The 15,709-nt window shown below is 54.9% G+C and overlaps 1 protein-coding gene across 6 annotated transcripts in view; it reads right to left on the minus strand.

The window, feature by feature from the left end:
• Positions 1-2,094: 2,094 nt before the first annotated feature.
• Positions 2,095-15,709, minus strand: part of CTDP1 (CTD phosphatase subunit 1) — a 74,159-nt gene continuing 60,544 nt past the window's right edge. For all 6 annotated transcript variants that reach the window (XM_077974861.1, XM_028838132.2, XM_077974860.1 and 3 more), the window contains one exon: positions 2,095-2,900. In XM_077974861.1, the coding sequence (XP_077830987.1) occupies positions 2,762-2,900 (139 nt within the window). In that variant the 3' untranslated portion in view covers positions 2,095-2,761. The remainder of the gene's footprint in view (positions 2,901-15,709) is intronic.

The raw sequence follows: 15,709 nt of genomic DNA on the forward strand, positions 1-15,709 counted from the left end.
GTGCAGCCTCCCGCCCGCCACACTGCGGGACCGATGCTGGGAGGAGCGACGTGAGCCGAGGCTGCTGGCCGGGAGGGGTCCTGGTGGTGGCCACAGCCCAGCACCTACCTGCAGCTCTCAGGCGTCCGCATCCCAAACAAACAAGAGGAGGATGGAAAATAATGCAAGAGAGTAATTCTTCACACTTAACCATTTTAAAATACCAGCTACAAGCCTGGTTCTTATGCCCAGAGGCAAAACCCTGAGATCACACAGTTCTGCTGTTTCCATTTCTGACATTCCACACGGTCTCGCCTGCGAGGATTTTTCTCCTTTTCTGTTTCACAGAAAAAAAACAGACTAAAAAACGTGGAGATTTTCATTACTGTTGATGCGAGAGAGGCAAATACAGTTCCCTACCTGAGCAAGGAGATGAGGCAGGGCCTGCGCCTTGGCCCTTGGAGGCCCTGGAGGCCCGGCAGGCCCTTCACCTGCTCAGTGCCAGTCCCCCAGGTCCACGGAGACACGCCATCCCCTCCTCTGTCTACGTCATTCCTGAGTGTGGGTGGAGTTGGACCATCTCAGCTGGGACGTGGAGAAGGCCTGGCCGAGGAGGAAGCCAACCGAGAGAAAGGCCAAACCACAGGAAGAGAAAGGCCCGAGGCTCCTGGTGACGTCTGGCCAACTGGCGAGCACTTGGATTCAGCCGCACCTGCAGCTACCCGCAGGACTCAGAAGAGAGTCAATACGTGAAGAAACACCTACTCTACTTGTGATTTTGTTACTCACAAATGAAAAGAGTATGATGAATACACAGCCTCGGCCTAATGCCTCACTTTTATTAAAAATTAGAGACAGGGTCTCGCTGTGTCACCCAGGCTGGAGTGCAGTAGCTCACAGCTCACTGGGGCCTCAAACTCCTGGGCTCAATCCTCCCACCCCAGCACCCGAGTATCTGGGACTATAGGAACACATCACCACGGCTGGCTACACTTCACTTTCAATTTGGTAATAAATCCAGAGAATGGAAGGGTTGGCTACGCCGCTGATCCATGGCTGGCCACACTTAGCTTTCTATTTGGTCATTAATCCAGAAAATGGAAGGGTTGGCTACGCTGCTGATCCACGGCTGGCTGAAGCAGCAATTCAATAGCCAAGTCTCAGAGAAAAGCTCGCCCCTGGCTGGAGTCCCCGACCTGCTGTCCGACAGAGCTGGGGCCTTGGCCGTGGTGTTACGAACACGGCACAGATGCTGGGTTTCCTCCCGCACGGCACAGCTCAGCAGGAACCGCGCCCAGAGCGGTGGGGCCGCCGACGAGGCTGCTTGGTCTAGAGACCTCAGAGCAGCGTGACCTGAAGACAGAGGCTGCCGTATGCCTGCCGTTCTCGTGGGGGGCTGCAGGGGGCTGCGCGGGGCTGCGAGCCAGACCCTGACCAACCCCAGGGAACAGCCCAGGGTCGAGCTGTGTGGCAGACGCCCCAGGGAAGGACCCCACTTTCCACCTGTGAACGCCCTCCCAGGATCAGCGCTTCCTTTGGGCCCCTTGGGCATCTCGGGTTTAAGTTTCGTAAAAATCTAATAATTAGAAAAACAGGCCGGGCGCGATGGCTCATACCTGTAATCCTAGCACTTTGGGAGGCTGAGGTGGGCAGATCATGAGGTCAGGAGTTCGAGACCATCCTGGCCAGCATGGTGAAACTCTGTCTCTACTAAAATACAAAAAATTAGCTGGGCATGGTGGTATGTGCCTGTAATCCCAGCTGAGGGAGGCTGAGGCAGGAGAATCACTTGAACCCGGGAGGCGGAGGTTGCAGTGAACCAAGATCACGCCACTACAATCCAGCCTGGGTGACAAAGCCTGACTCCATGTCAAAAAAAAAAAAAAAGAAAAAGAAAAAAAAAAGAAAAAACAACGGTCTCTCGCATTCTTAATGTTTCAGTGCCATCTTTTGAAAAATCCCTCCTAGATAACGGTGAGTAAGCCACAGCAAGACGCTCTCCTGCTTACACTTCCGCGCCCAGCCCACGTCCCACGAGCGTCTGGCTAAGGAGCTGGATCCCAGCGAGGGAGGAGCCGGGTGCTCACCACTGCCACACACCCACGAGAAGAGAACTTACAAAAAGGATTTTTATTAAATGAAAGAAAATTCTGCTTGGTGGGTCAGATATGAAATAGATTTACAGAAACTTTACATCAGGTCTCTCCAAGACATAAAAGGTCGCCCAGGAAAAGCAACGCCGCCTGCCAGGATGCCAGTGGGAGGAGGGCAGGTGGCAGCCCAGGTCACGTGGCGTGGACCCTGCGGAGGAAGCTGCAGGAAACTCCAGGCCGCCCGAGACTCACGGCGTTCCCTGGAAATGGGTCCCCTAGGAGGGAGCGACGGGGATGTCTGTGGGGGGCTCGGCGCCGGGTGCACACACGCTGTCCCGTTTAAACTCCTAGTCCAAAGCTGTCCCGAGGAATGTGCTCTGGTACCCAGAGGAACACACACCAACCCTCCCCTTACCGGGACAGCAGCCGGCGCCAGCCTGGGCCACGCGAGCCTCTGCTGAGCTCTTTGGCACGGCACACCGGGGCCTTTAACACCTGTCACTATCCTGTAGTAAAACTTCTTAAAAACACCTATTTCTGCAAAATAATGTGTTTCTGTATGTGGAGCTCTGCAAATATACATTTCCTTTGGGAAGAAAGCAGCGTGGACCGAGACTGAGGGCTGGTCCGGGGACGTCCGAATTCTGCTGGAGGCCAGCCAGGCTTCAGTCCCTGCCCGCCGCCCGCGCTCACATGAGGTCGTTGAGCTCCGCCTCCAGTGCCTTGGCCATCTCGTCGGCCTCGGAGCTGCTGCCCTCGTCCTCGTTGCTGGACTCCCTGCTGGACTCGCTGGCGGCGTCCTCTTCATTCAGCTTCCTCTTGTGGCCTCTGCAGAGAAGCAAACACGATGTGAGACGCTCATGGCAAACACAACGCCGGGGCATCGCCTGGTCTGCATGTGGAAAGGGGCTTCCGTGGTTTTAACACAAGACACAGCACAATTCTCTGGTCAACGACGTACACAGGCCACCGACCCAGGGCCACGTCACCCGCGTGTGGACAGCAGGGGCCCAGCACAGGAGAAGAGGCCCCTGGCCCTGTTACACACGCGGACACCACCGACAAAGCGGTTCTTCACCTGCTGCAAACGCACATTCCGGTCGCTCATGAACACCTGTGATGCCAGAGGATATCAGAACAGGAAAACCAGGACAGGAGGCCGGGCCGGCGGCTCACCCTGTAATCCCAACACTTTGGGAGGCTGAGGCGGGCGGATCACGAGGTCAGGAGATCGAGACCATCCTCCTGGCTAACACGGTGAAACCCCGTCTCTACTAAAAATACAAAAAACTAGCTGGGCGTGGTGGTGCACGCCTGTAGTCCCAGCTACTCGGAGGCTGAGGCAGGAGAATGGCGGGAACCCGGGAGGCGGAACTTGCAGTGAGCTGAGACTGCGCCACTGCACTCCAGCCTGGGCGACAGAGCGAGACTCCGTCTCAAAAAAAAAAAAAAAGAAAACCAGGACAGGAAAGTAAGATTGTCTGTCAGAGTAACTGTTAGTGTTACGTTAACAAGCACCTCCCAGGTCATCGAGTGGGCCGCGGTCTGGAAATTCTCATTTCCTCAGGCTGCTGCTAAAATGACTCTAATAAAAGAGAACACCAGCCCTTTGCATAACCAGCAAATGCCACTAGGCTTTTCTTCTGAGCCACTGCAGACGCACCTGGTTCCTGTGATGTCAGCCGGCTTGAATGGAGCACACCCACGAGATCCCCAGAGCCCTGAAATTCCGACCAGCTGACGTCCTGCCAGACACCCTCCCTTCCGGTGCCATGCTGGGACGTCCCACTGTGCCAAGGAACCTCAGCTACAACCTTAGAGATGGAAGCCTGGTTAAATGCGCACAAGCTGTTTTGATTTTAAACAGATTAGGGGCAACTGCGCCATACCAGCCTTCAGTTACAATCCTGAAAAGTCACTGAGAGAAGTTAGTAACAGTCACCATACGTGAATACCCTAAAAATATTTTCTTGGCTAATGCAGACACAATATAGCTAACACACATGCCTATGTGGCACATTATGTGTGATATAGCTACACACACAAGCACACATGTAACATACATGTATTCGAAGCTAACACAAACTATAGCACGGTAGTGAGTGTGATACAGCTGCACGCACACACAGCAGGCATGTAACACGCATGCACTCGAGGCTAACACACAAACTATAGCACAGAAATAACTTGAAGCCACTCAAGCTGGTACTAGAAGAATCACAGTTCATTTATAAGAGACAAAAGACATAGAATCAGCTGATCAGATGGAACCAACAGAAAACAAGAGAACCCCGTGGGCTGGGCTGACACCCACAGCTGATCAGTCACGACAAACTCGTTCAGAGAACCCAACTGTGCTTGGTCCAGGAATACGGCACGAGAGAAACACAAGGGCCCCAGAACTCCAAATCCTGTCCAGGTGGCAGGCACTGGGCCGCAGGATGACAGCTCCTCCCTCCCTCCCCCCTTCCCTCCTGGACCTGCCTCTGTGCCCAGCCTCTCCCTCCCCGGCTGCCCTCTGTGTGCCCAGCTTCCCTCCCTCCCCGATCTGCCCTCTGTGCCCAGCCCCTCCCTCCCCGGCTGCCCTCTGTGTGCCCAGCCCTTCCCACCCCAGCCTGCCCTCTGTGTGCCCAGCTTCCCTCCCTCCCCATCTGCCCTCTGTGCCCAGCTTCCCTCCCTCCCCATCTGCCCTCTGCGCCCAGCCCCTCCCTCCCCAGCCTGTCCTCTGTACCCAGCCCCTCCCTCCCTGGCCTGTCTCTGACTCCAACCCGCCGTGTAAGATGGGAACTGCCATGTTTCATCACACACTGGGACCCCTGGATCCATGAGATCCTGTCCTGAAAAGCAATGCATGCCATCATTTAAAAGCAGAGTAGGCGGGGCGCGGCGGCTCACGCCTGTAATACCAGCACTTTGGGAGGCCGAGACGGGTAGATCACCTGAGGTCAGGAGTTCGAGACCAGCCTGACCAACATGGTGAAACCCCATCTCTACAGAAACAAAACAAAACAAAACAAAACAAAAGCAGCGGTGGTGGGCCCCTGTAGTCCCAGCTACTCCAGAGGCCGGGGCACGAGAATTGTTTGAACCTGGGAGGCGGAAGTTGCAGTGAGCTGAGATCACACCACTGCACTCCAGCCTGGGTGACAGAGTGAGACTCTGTCTCAAAAAGAAAAAAAAAAAAGCGGAGTAGCAGGAAGAGCACGCCCTAGTATCCACCATCCGAGTTTTAAACGAATTCACTATTTTCATGTCAACTGGAATGGATATTTTCTACTGAGAAATAAAGGCTTACTTTTAATCGCTACATGAGAGTGAGGGGTTGCAAATTAGCTGGACGTGTCGGAGCATGCCTGAGTCTCCGCTGTTTGGAGGCTGCGGAGAAAGGATCCTCTGAGCCCAGAAACTGGAGGTGGCAGTGAGCCTGGGCCATGACTGCACCACCACACTCCAGCCGGGGCGACACAGCAAGACGCTGACTTAAAAGAAAAAAATCTCCACGCACCTCTTCTGTGTGTCTGCTTCCCCTCCGCGTGCCCCCTCCACATGCCTGGTCTGCAGACCTTATGCCCGAGCCTGTGTTGGGCTGGGCACCTCCCGCTGTTTGCTTTGAGGACGCCAGGCGTATCATGCACGAGTTTCCTTTATTTCCAGTCTCTACTGACACCAACGACGCTGTCAGGGCCACAAGTCTGGCCTCTGGTTGCTACGGCAATAAGCTTTTGGCAATTAACAAAATTCATTAGTGATTTCTCTTCCTCCCTAATACACGCTGGCAGCTGTTCCAGGAAAACCTGGCTCCCGTCCTCCCATTAGGCTTCCTCCACTTCACTCAGTTTCGAGAACTTAAAACAAGATACAGACAGTTCTTGTGAAGGTTAAGGTGCTGCAGTGAGGGGCGCCCTGAACCCCGGGAAGAACCCGCTGGCGGGTGGGCTGGACAGAGGACCCTCGCCCACAGAGGCGGCGTTTCAGGCCCTCAGAGCAGTGCACGGCGCTGACCTTGGGGAGCGAGCAGTCATGACTGTGAACAGGAAAGCCGAAGTGGCATCTCAGGTCGAGCTTGGGACGGTCACCGAGTCCAAAGAGGGCAGGCCTGGATCTCGTGTGCACGGGGCCTGGGGAGTGCGTGGCGCGACCCCAACAGTCTGGTGACCCAGCTCCCTGCCCGTGCTGACGCCTTGTTCAAGGGAGCCCTGGTCCCTCCTAGTGGGGCCAGACTTGGGGGGGCTGGCAGGTGTGGTCGGCTCCCTCACAGCGATGCTGGGCTGGACACACCAGGGGCACCGAGCAGAGCAGGGGCAGGGTCCCCAACAAAAAGTGAAGACCGGGCAGACACCAGCCAGGCGGGACCCTGGGGGCAAGTAGGGGGAGAAGGAGGAGGGCGAGAGGTACGAGTTTCAACAATTTCTTTCTAAAATCAAGTGAGGAAGCCATCCATGGCAGACAAGAGTTCTAATGGCAGCAAGAGGATGACAAAGAATGGGAAACACCAGCTGTGACTCTTTCTGTTTGAGGTTTAGAAATATGCCACAATGTTCCCCTCACAAGGCCGACAAAAACACCCAGTGTGCTGTTTACAGCAGGACACCTTCAGAAACGCCAGCGAGCCTTGGCAGGGTGCCACGGGACCTGAACCGAGCCCATGGAAGGGGCCACCTCAGCTCCTGCTGGAGAGCCCTGTGCACACGCACCAACACGGCTCACACATACAGACACAGCTCACACAGACACGGCACACACACAGACGGCTCATGCACCAACACGGCTCACACACACATACACAGCTCACGCACCAACACAACTCACACAGACACAGCTCACGCACAGACACGGCACACACACAGACGGCTCACGCACAGACACAGCACACACACACACGGCACACACACAGCTCACGCACCGACACGGCACACACACAGCTCACGCACAGACATGGCACACACACAGCTCACGCACCGACACGGCTCACACATACAGACACAGCTCACACAGACACGGCAGGCACATAGACATGGCACACACAGAGACACGGCACACGCACAGACACGGCTCACGCAGAGTCATGGCTCACAGACACAGCTCACGCACAGACACGGCACACACACAGACACAGCTCACACAGACACAGCTCACGCACAGACACGGCACACACACAGACGGCTCATGCACAGACACGGTTCACGCACAGACACGGCTTACAGACTCACGGCTCACGCACAGACATGATAATGATGACTCTAAAGGCCTCTGATCATGATTCTGTTGCTGTTGTGTGAGACGAGGCGGCGGCAGGCGCTCACAGCACTCGCTGGGAACCCTTTACGGATTCACAGCTGGAGACGCTGTGGTTTGAGGCCAGCTGCACCAACTGTTTCTTCCTTTGATTTTTCCAAGAAACCCCACGGGCAGGCGCCACCATTCCTGTCTCAAAACGGGGGCCTGGACCCCACGATGCTGGTGAGAATGCTGAGAAATGTTTTCCACGCACTTTGGAAAAATGCAGCTGACTGGGAGACAGGGCAGGGCTTACATGAGGCTGCGTGTCTGGGACCAGGTCGACGGCTTCCACCCCGAGGGGTCACAGAGCCCGGGCTGGAGCGCACCTCCCTCCATGGGTCCCCCAGGCCGGCCCCGCGCGGTCCCTCCTGGTGCCGAGAATGCCGCAGCCTCGGCCTCCCGTGGGCTCCCAGCTCCGTAATGAAGAACAGGGAGCGCTTCACGATGGTGGCACAAACCCTCGCTCTTGGTTAAACGATGTTCGGAGTATGGCATTTAAAAGTACAAGACGAATGGATTTTAGTCATTAAAAATTACCTCAAACAGGCCGGGCGCGGTGGCTCAAGCCTGTAATCCCAGCACTTTGGGAGGCCGAGACGGGCGGATCACAAGGTCAGGAGATCGAGACCATCCTGGCTAACATGGTGAAACCCCGTCTCTACTAAAAACACAAAAAACTAGCCGGGCGAGGTGGCGGGCGCCTGTAGTCCCAGCTACTCGGGAGGCTGAGGCAGGAGAATGGCGTAAAAACCCGGGAGGCGGAGCTTGCAGGGAGCTGAGATCCGGCCACTGCACTCCAGCCTGGGCAACAGAGCGAGACTCCGTCTCAAAAAAAAAAAAAAAAAAATTATCTCAAACATTAGACACGCTGCAAACCATGGTTAGTAAATGTCTGTAACTGATACCAGCTTCGCTTCCTCAGCATAACATGCAATATTTCTATTTTGTTTCTACGACCGGTTGCACAGCTCCATAGACCAATATTAACAGATTTAATCTGAGGAAAATTTAAAGCTTGAACATTTATCTCAAATTCAATGTGGAATAATAAGGCAAGAATACAAACAATAATAGGTATGTACATCCTCCCCCCATATTTCAGTTTTCCAAACACACTGGGCTGGCACAGTGCACACGACTTGGCACCAGAAAGACACCCGTCAGCACAGCAAACACACGCACAACCGGGTCACACCAGCATCTTATCCAACAGGGACGGAGCAATCGAGGCACAGGGTTCCCGTGGCCGCCACCAGCACGGCTGCCGGAAGAAGAGGGAAGGTCAGTGCCGCTCACAGCGAGGCCGCCACGGCCCTGAAAACCCACACTGGCATGGCCAGGTCTGCACGCGCTGGGACGCCTGCGGGAGGCGCTGCGCATGGCGGATTATTTCCCCAACGCACCCTAGAGTGGAACACGGCGTGAGGGCGGCGTGGGGCTGCCCAAAGCAGGCAAAGCTGCACACAAGCCTGGGGGGCTCTGCGCTCTGCGGGGACCTGCAGGGAACCTGCCAGATGACGTGAGCGGAGACCCAACAGTCCAACCCCCTACAGCACGGGGCCGGGCTCCGCCAAGGAGAGCAGGCGGCAGGCGTCGGTCTGCTGCTGAGAGCAGGCCCGGGTCCAGGCCCAGGCCCAGTGAGAGACAGCGGTGCCCTCCCTCTGCGGCGTCCGCACCTGAGCCCCAGTCCCCGCAGGGCCCCGGCGGGGACGCCACAGCTCTGGGCGTGGACATCGTCACGCTCTCCTCAGCAATCTCACAGCATGAGAATTAACCTGTGTGTGTTACAGGAAGAGGAGCAGGGACCCGGCGGGTGCTCACCGCACCCAACCCCCCTCCGAGCGCTGCTCCCAGGCGGGGCTCTTGAAAGTGGGAAGTTCAGTGAGGTTTCTCAGGGTGAGAATTGTTGCTTCATGTATCGGTGTGAAAGGACTGGGAAAAAATGAATGTGTCTCACTTACTGGGCAATCATTAAAAAAACCATTCGATGCAGCAGCTCTGTACCCAAATTCTAAACTGCAGGCACTGGAGTGGCCGGCAGCACACAGTCGAGGCACGCAACTAGGAGCCTTCAGCCTGGTGCGCCAAAGAGCACCTTAGCACCCGTAGGCACGGCGGGCACGGTGTTCACGCCTGTAGGCCCAGCACTTTGGGAGGCGGAGGTGGGAGGATCGCTGGAGGCCAGGAGTTTGAGGCCCAGGCTGGTCTCAATAGGCAACACAGGAATTCCCCATCTCTACAAAAAAATTTTTAAAACATTAGCCAGGCATGGTGGTCCACACCTGCGGTCCTAACTACTTGGGAGGCTGAGGCGGGAGGATCCCTTGAGCCCAGGAATTAGTGAACCACGATTGTGCCACTGCACTCCAGCCCGGGCAACAGGCAGGCCTTGTTTCTTAAGCCCCTAAGTATGGGGTGGGCAAGGCAGGGCCTCCCGACCTGTTCACAGCGACAGCGGTTGTCAAAAGGCTCTCACTTCTCCAAGAGATGCATGTTTGTGTAACTATGAAAATACAGAAAAGCAAATCTTCACAAACCAAAACTCCGCACACTGTGTGCAGGGAGAACGAACACAGCCTACACCTCCAACACCCTCGAGGGGCAAACCCTGGAGAGGCCACAGGGTCAGAACACGCAGGAAGGACGCGCGATCTCGCTCTGTCGCCCAGGATGGAGTGCAGTGACACGATCTCGGCTCATTGCAATCTCTGCTTCCCAGGTTCCAGCCATTCTCCTGCCTCAGCCTCCTGCATAGCTGGGACTACAGGCACATGCGGCCACGTCCAGCTAATTTTTTGTATGTTAGTAGAGACAGGGTTTCACGGTGTTGTCCAGGCTGTTCTCGATCTCCTGAACTCAGGCAATCCGCCCACCTCAGCCTCCCAAAGTGCTAAGATTACAGGCGTGAGCCACTGCGCCTGGCCGTGCTTCACTGTTACAATACCACACCCATGCACGCCACAAACCCAACAATACGTCGTCGAATTATTTACAGCAGGAGGGGGAGCAGGTGCACACTCGGAGCACGTGAGACCGACCTTCTTGTTCAGCACTCCTGGGTCTCTTCAGCTCTTGCTGTAAATTCTGGTCACCATGGGCCGTCATTTCATCCCAGGCCCCTCCTCGGCATGGCTACTGGCTGACGTTACATCCCCACGTGGTATGGGCCCAACAACAGAATTAGGTACAAAGAGTTGTTTGGTTTTTTTTTGTTTTTGAGACAGGGTCTCGCTCTGTGGCCCAGGCAGGAGTGCAGTGGCGTGATCTTGGCTCATCGCAACCTCCGCTCTCTGGGTTCCAGTGATTCTCCTGCCTCAGCCTCCTGAGTAGCTGAAATTACAGGCGTCTGCCACTACACCCGGCTAATTTTTGTATTTTTAGTAGAGACAGGGTTTCACCATGTTGGCCAGGTTGGTCTTGAACTCCTGACCTCAAGTGGTCTGCCCGCCTCAGCCTCCCAAAGTGCTGAGATTACAGGCGTGAGTCATAGCCACCGCACGCCCGGGCACAGAGTCTTATACTATAAAACCATACTGCTTTTTAAACCAAGAGAAAAAAGGAGAAGCAACACACGACCTTACAGAGTTACAAAATCTCCATTCCTGGCGCTCTGCTTGTTTGTGTGGATTCAGAGTTTCATCCAGGTCACCTGCTTTCAGCCTGAAGTGCTTCCTTTAGAACCTCTTGTGAGGTGTGTCTGCTACTGAATTCCCACTTTGGGAAAACCCTGCCTCTGTTTTGGAAAAGGTTGTTTTGCTGCTTACAGGGGCCTGGGGGTGGTGGTACCATCTCTGAGGAGAAGCGGCCTGGTGTGATGGGCTCTCCCACCCTCAGGCCTCTCTCCCATAACATCTCACGCCTCCTCTGCTGCCCTCAGGCCTCCGCCTCGCTTCCTCTGTTGCCCTCAGGCCTCTCTTCTGCGGACGCCTCAGGCTTCCTCTGCTGTCCTCAGGCCTCTCTCCTGCAACGCCTAACGCTTCCTCTGGTGCTCCCAGGCCTCTCTCCCGGATGCCTCACGCCTCCACCTCAGGCTTCCTCTGCTGCCCTCAGGCCTCTCTCCACCAACACCTCAAGCTTCCTCTGCTGCCCTCAGGCCTCTCCCCTGTGATGCCTCATGCTTCCTCTGGGCCCCCAGCCCTGCTCCTGGCATTTCCACTTCCAATGGGATGTGCCCAGGTGAGGATCTCTGTGTTCATCCTACTTGGAGTTTGTTGAGCTTCTGGGACATACAAATTAATGTTTTCCATTAAATTTGGGGAGTTTTCAGTCATTATGTCTTTGAATAGTTTTTCTGCTCCTCTCTCTTCTACAGATTATCTTTCTTAGTTAATTATCCAAGATTAAACCCAACTTTGATGTGTGAGTGTTTCTGGTGGAGCACTACTCCCCGTTGTCTAAGTGGGAGCTCACGCAACCCTCCCAAATGGACAAGAGGAGGTCAACCTCAGAAGGGCCCTGCCTGCTGCCCCGCGTCTCCCATGCAGGCTGATCACACGCCCCCGTGGAGAAGAGCTGAGTGTTGGGATCTGGGTAGTCGTGTCAGGAAACTAAGCCTTTAAAATGTGGTGCTGTTTTCCTTTCCTGTTTATCACTGCACCAGATGGGACAGGAAACGGCGCCAGGACTAAAATCTCCAAGTACTTAGGGAGCCGTCGTCAGCTGTTGTCTCTGTCAACAGATCATGGGAACGACCAGCTCATCTTGCTGCTAACAGCTCCCACCAATGCTATGCTATGTTTCTTGGCAGTTAACTCAATGTCGTTTTCACTTCTCCACGAACTCTAGGAATGATCTGAAAAAGGGTATGGTATATTTTAAAGTTGCCTCTGTGAGCGATGATTCACCTCCGGCAACCAAAAGCATAAAAGGACGGGCTCAGGGATAGTTCACCTCACACGGGGGCCTCACCCAACCGGGGCACAGGGACAGATCACCTGAGCAGGAGACCTCGCCTCACCTGGGTGCCGGTTTTTTTCAGTACCTGGAGCTGGTGGTGGGACCATGTGTCTGTGAGATCCTTAAACATTCTGAAGATGCCTTGTTTGGTTTTTTATTTTGAGGATTTACTTTAAGGAGCGAAAGTGCCTGGCAGGCGGCTGCATATAGAGCAGGCATCTGATGTTTGTTGACTTGAGGGAAGAATGAATCACTTCTTGGTAGACAAGTAAAAAACACAACCTTCCCCCTTCTGTTAAAACTCATTTTCAAGTTCAACTGACATTAAGATTCTTGGCCATGAGAAATCAGCAAGACGTCCCGCCAGCCAGGGCCCTGCCGGGAAAAGCGGAGCTGCCTCCAGCTTCCGTACGGAATGTGTCGCCACATGGGAAAGAATCACGATGAAACCGACACGTTCGACATGCAAAAATAAAAAAACTAAAAACACATTTACTTCATCACAAGCACAAATTTCATGAGAAAAATTTCACACCATTCATGTCTCACTGAATACCCCATAAACAGGAATGAAATAAAACCAGAAGGCCCCAAGTCCCCTGGTCTTTAAGGAAGAAGTGAGGTCCCCAAAGCCCAAAAGTCACAAAAACCGAGCTGACAGGAAGCTGAACAGACCCCACTGCCCCACCCTTTCGAGGGGCACACATGGCCTCCAGCACTCAGGCTGCTATCACGGCCACACGCCCACAGCGATCCGCAAACGGCAGGCGTGGCGCGGGGAGGGGGCAAGCGCCGACTCCCACCGTCCCGGCGGCAGATATGAAGGCTGTGAGCAAGTGCAGAGTCCCGAGTCCCACCGTCCCGGCAGCAGAGATGAAGGCTGTGAGCAAGCACCGAGTCCAGAGTCCCGAGTCCCACCGTCCCGGCGGCAGGGATGAGAGTCCCACCGTCCCAGCGGCGGGGATGAAGGCTGCGCAGCAGAATCTGAATAGACACCCAGGACGCTTTATTCTCCTGATCTCAAATTCTTTTTTTTTTTTTTTTTTTTTTTTGAGACGGAGTCATGCTCTGTCGCCCAGGCTGGAGTGCAGTGGCCGGATCTCAGCTCACTGCAAGCTCCGCCTCCCGGGTTCACGTCATTCTCCTGCCTCAGCCTCCCGAGTAGCTGGGACTACAGGCGCCCGCCACTTCGCCCGGCTAGTTTTTTTTTTGTATTTTTTAGTAGAGACGGGGTTTCACCGTGTTAGCCAGGATGGTCTCGATCTCCTGACGTCGTGATCCGCCCGTCTCGGCCTCCCAAAGTGCTGGGATTACAGGCGTGAGCCACCGCGCCCGGCCTCCCTGATCTCAAATTCTAAAATCACCCAAGCCCACCCAGTCCCTAAGACATGGAGTGAAACGGCGATTACATAACGATCCGGTCCTTGACTGAGAAGCCAGAATGGAGAGGCACAGCCCCAACCGCCTCCTGCAGCTGGGAGAGCAGCATGGAAGACACCCCAAAGTAGAGGCTAATCTCGTCTGCATGGTTTCACCAGTGAGGTTCACTTCCGCCATGGGCAGGTCATTTAGCAAAAAAAAAAAGAAAAACCCAGGGGTGCTAACTCCAGTCCTGGCCCCCAAGTCCTCTGTAGCTCTGGGTCCCGACCCGCTGAGCGCCACGTCCAGGTGCCCACAGGGGGAGGCACGGACATGGCATGTGTCATGGATGACGTGGATGGATATCAGCAACACCGTCACCAGTCTTAGTGGAAAAGCACTTTGGGTTTCTTCTTTTAATTAGAAAAAAATTATCAGGTTAAAACCACCTATGTTCATACCCAGAGCACGCTGCAAATCCAGATACTAAGATGGCCGCGGCAGGCGGACTCCTTGGAGCTGGCTCAGCTTAGCCCTGGCCTAGAGGGTCTTCGGGGGAGAGCAGTGGAACCCTCCCAGAGGCCCCCAGTGCGCCACCTTCCCCAGGCCTGACCCCAGAGCTTCACAACAGACCCAACGGTCTACACCGAAAAGTGAAGGAAGGTAGGCCAGGCAAAACCACCCCGTAATTCATGTGCGAAAAAACAAGGCACGTTATCACCCCATACAGAATTTCAAAATCTCTCCTAAAACAATTTCACATCATTTCAGCACAGCTGGAAAATACTGCTTCCTAGATGGTAAACACAGGGTGGGCTGCCCGGAGAGAAGCTGCACTCATTTCCCTGCTAAACCACAGAGCAGAAAATCAAGTGATTTTCTGTAATTCTCGCAAATGGAACAATGACTATCTTGTCTGCATTTGTGGTTGGAATTTCTGGCCCAATTTTGTAACTGGATTGCCTGAATGAGTTACACTCTTTTCTTGAAATGTTTATTCACCTACAGGAGAGCCTAAGAGTAAGACCAGACGTGGGGAGAACCGCTTCAGTGGAGAAAGCAAGCAGTCTGCACTGTCTTCGTCACCACAGACGCCAGACGTGCACCTGGAGCGCCCCTGCTCGCCTGCTGAAGCTGGGAGTAGCCCCTCTGAGGCTGGCGCTGCTCCTACCTCATTTCACAGGTGAGGAAACCAGGATGCAGAGGTTTACTGGCCCCAAAGCCCCGCAGCAGCCGCAAGAAGGCTCTGGAGGCCAAGTTCTCAGGGCAAATCCTCGGGACACGCATCTGTACTGAGGATGTCGGCAGGACCTGGGGGGCCACATCCTGTCTAACGGGCAAGCAAGACAAAGCCTCCGAGGTTACCTCGGACGGGCTTGGAGCAGCCCCGGAGCTAAAGGCGGGAGCTGTGCTTCCAAATCCTCAAGGAGATGGTGCCACCTGGGGATTACGCATCCCCCCGACCGCGGATCACGCGTCCCCCCGACCGCGGATCACGCGTCCCCCCGACCGCGGATCACGCGTCCCCCCGACTGCGGACGTGTGGACAGGACAAAGACACTTTCTCAGAAAGCTTCTGGGAGGTGTATATTCCACCAAAACGCAGAGACAGAGAACACCCCAGAGAGTGAGGAAGGCAACTCCTGGGGGCAGCGAGCAGGGTGGGTCGGGGGAGGCCGGGGGAGTGGAGCAGAGAGGCAGCCAGGGATTCAGAAACAGGCAAAAAGGAAGAAAGCTAACAAAAGTGAGGTAATTATCAAATCCAGGTAAAACAGATGTTTAAGAAAGGGAACAGCATCACCGTGTCCTATTCTATTTGGTAAGAGCAATTTACGGTCACAGGAATCACCGAGTCATTCCACACCCGCAAATCCTGGCATGTTGATATTGGCAGGGTGGAGGGAACAACCGACGCAGTCTTCATGTTGAACACTAAGAATCAACAGACGGCACGTGTGCAGACACCGCACACACGCCTGCGCACGCATGCAGACACCGCACACACGCCTGCGCACGCGTGCAGAACTCCATACACTACTTGCACACGTGCAGACCCCACACACGCCTGTGCACACGTGCAGACACCGCACACACGCCTGCGC

Source organism: Macaca mulatta, chromosome 18 (assembly GCF_049350105.2).
Source record: "Macaca mulatta isolate MMU2019108-1 chromosome 18, T2T-MMU8v2.0, whole genome shotgun sequence".
Classification (NCBI taxonomy): domain Eukaryota; kingdom Metazoa; phylum Chordata; class Mammalia; order Primates; family Cercopithecidae; genus Macaca; species Macaca mulatta.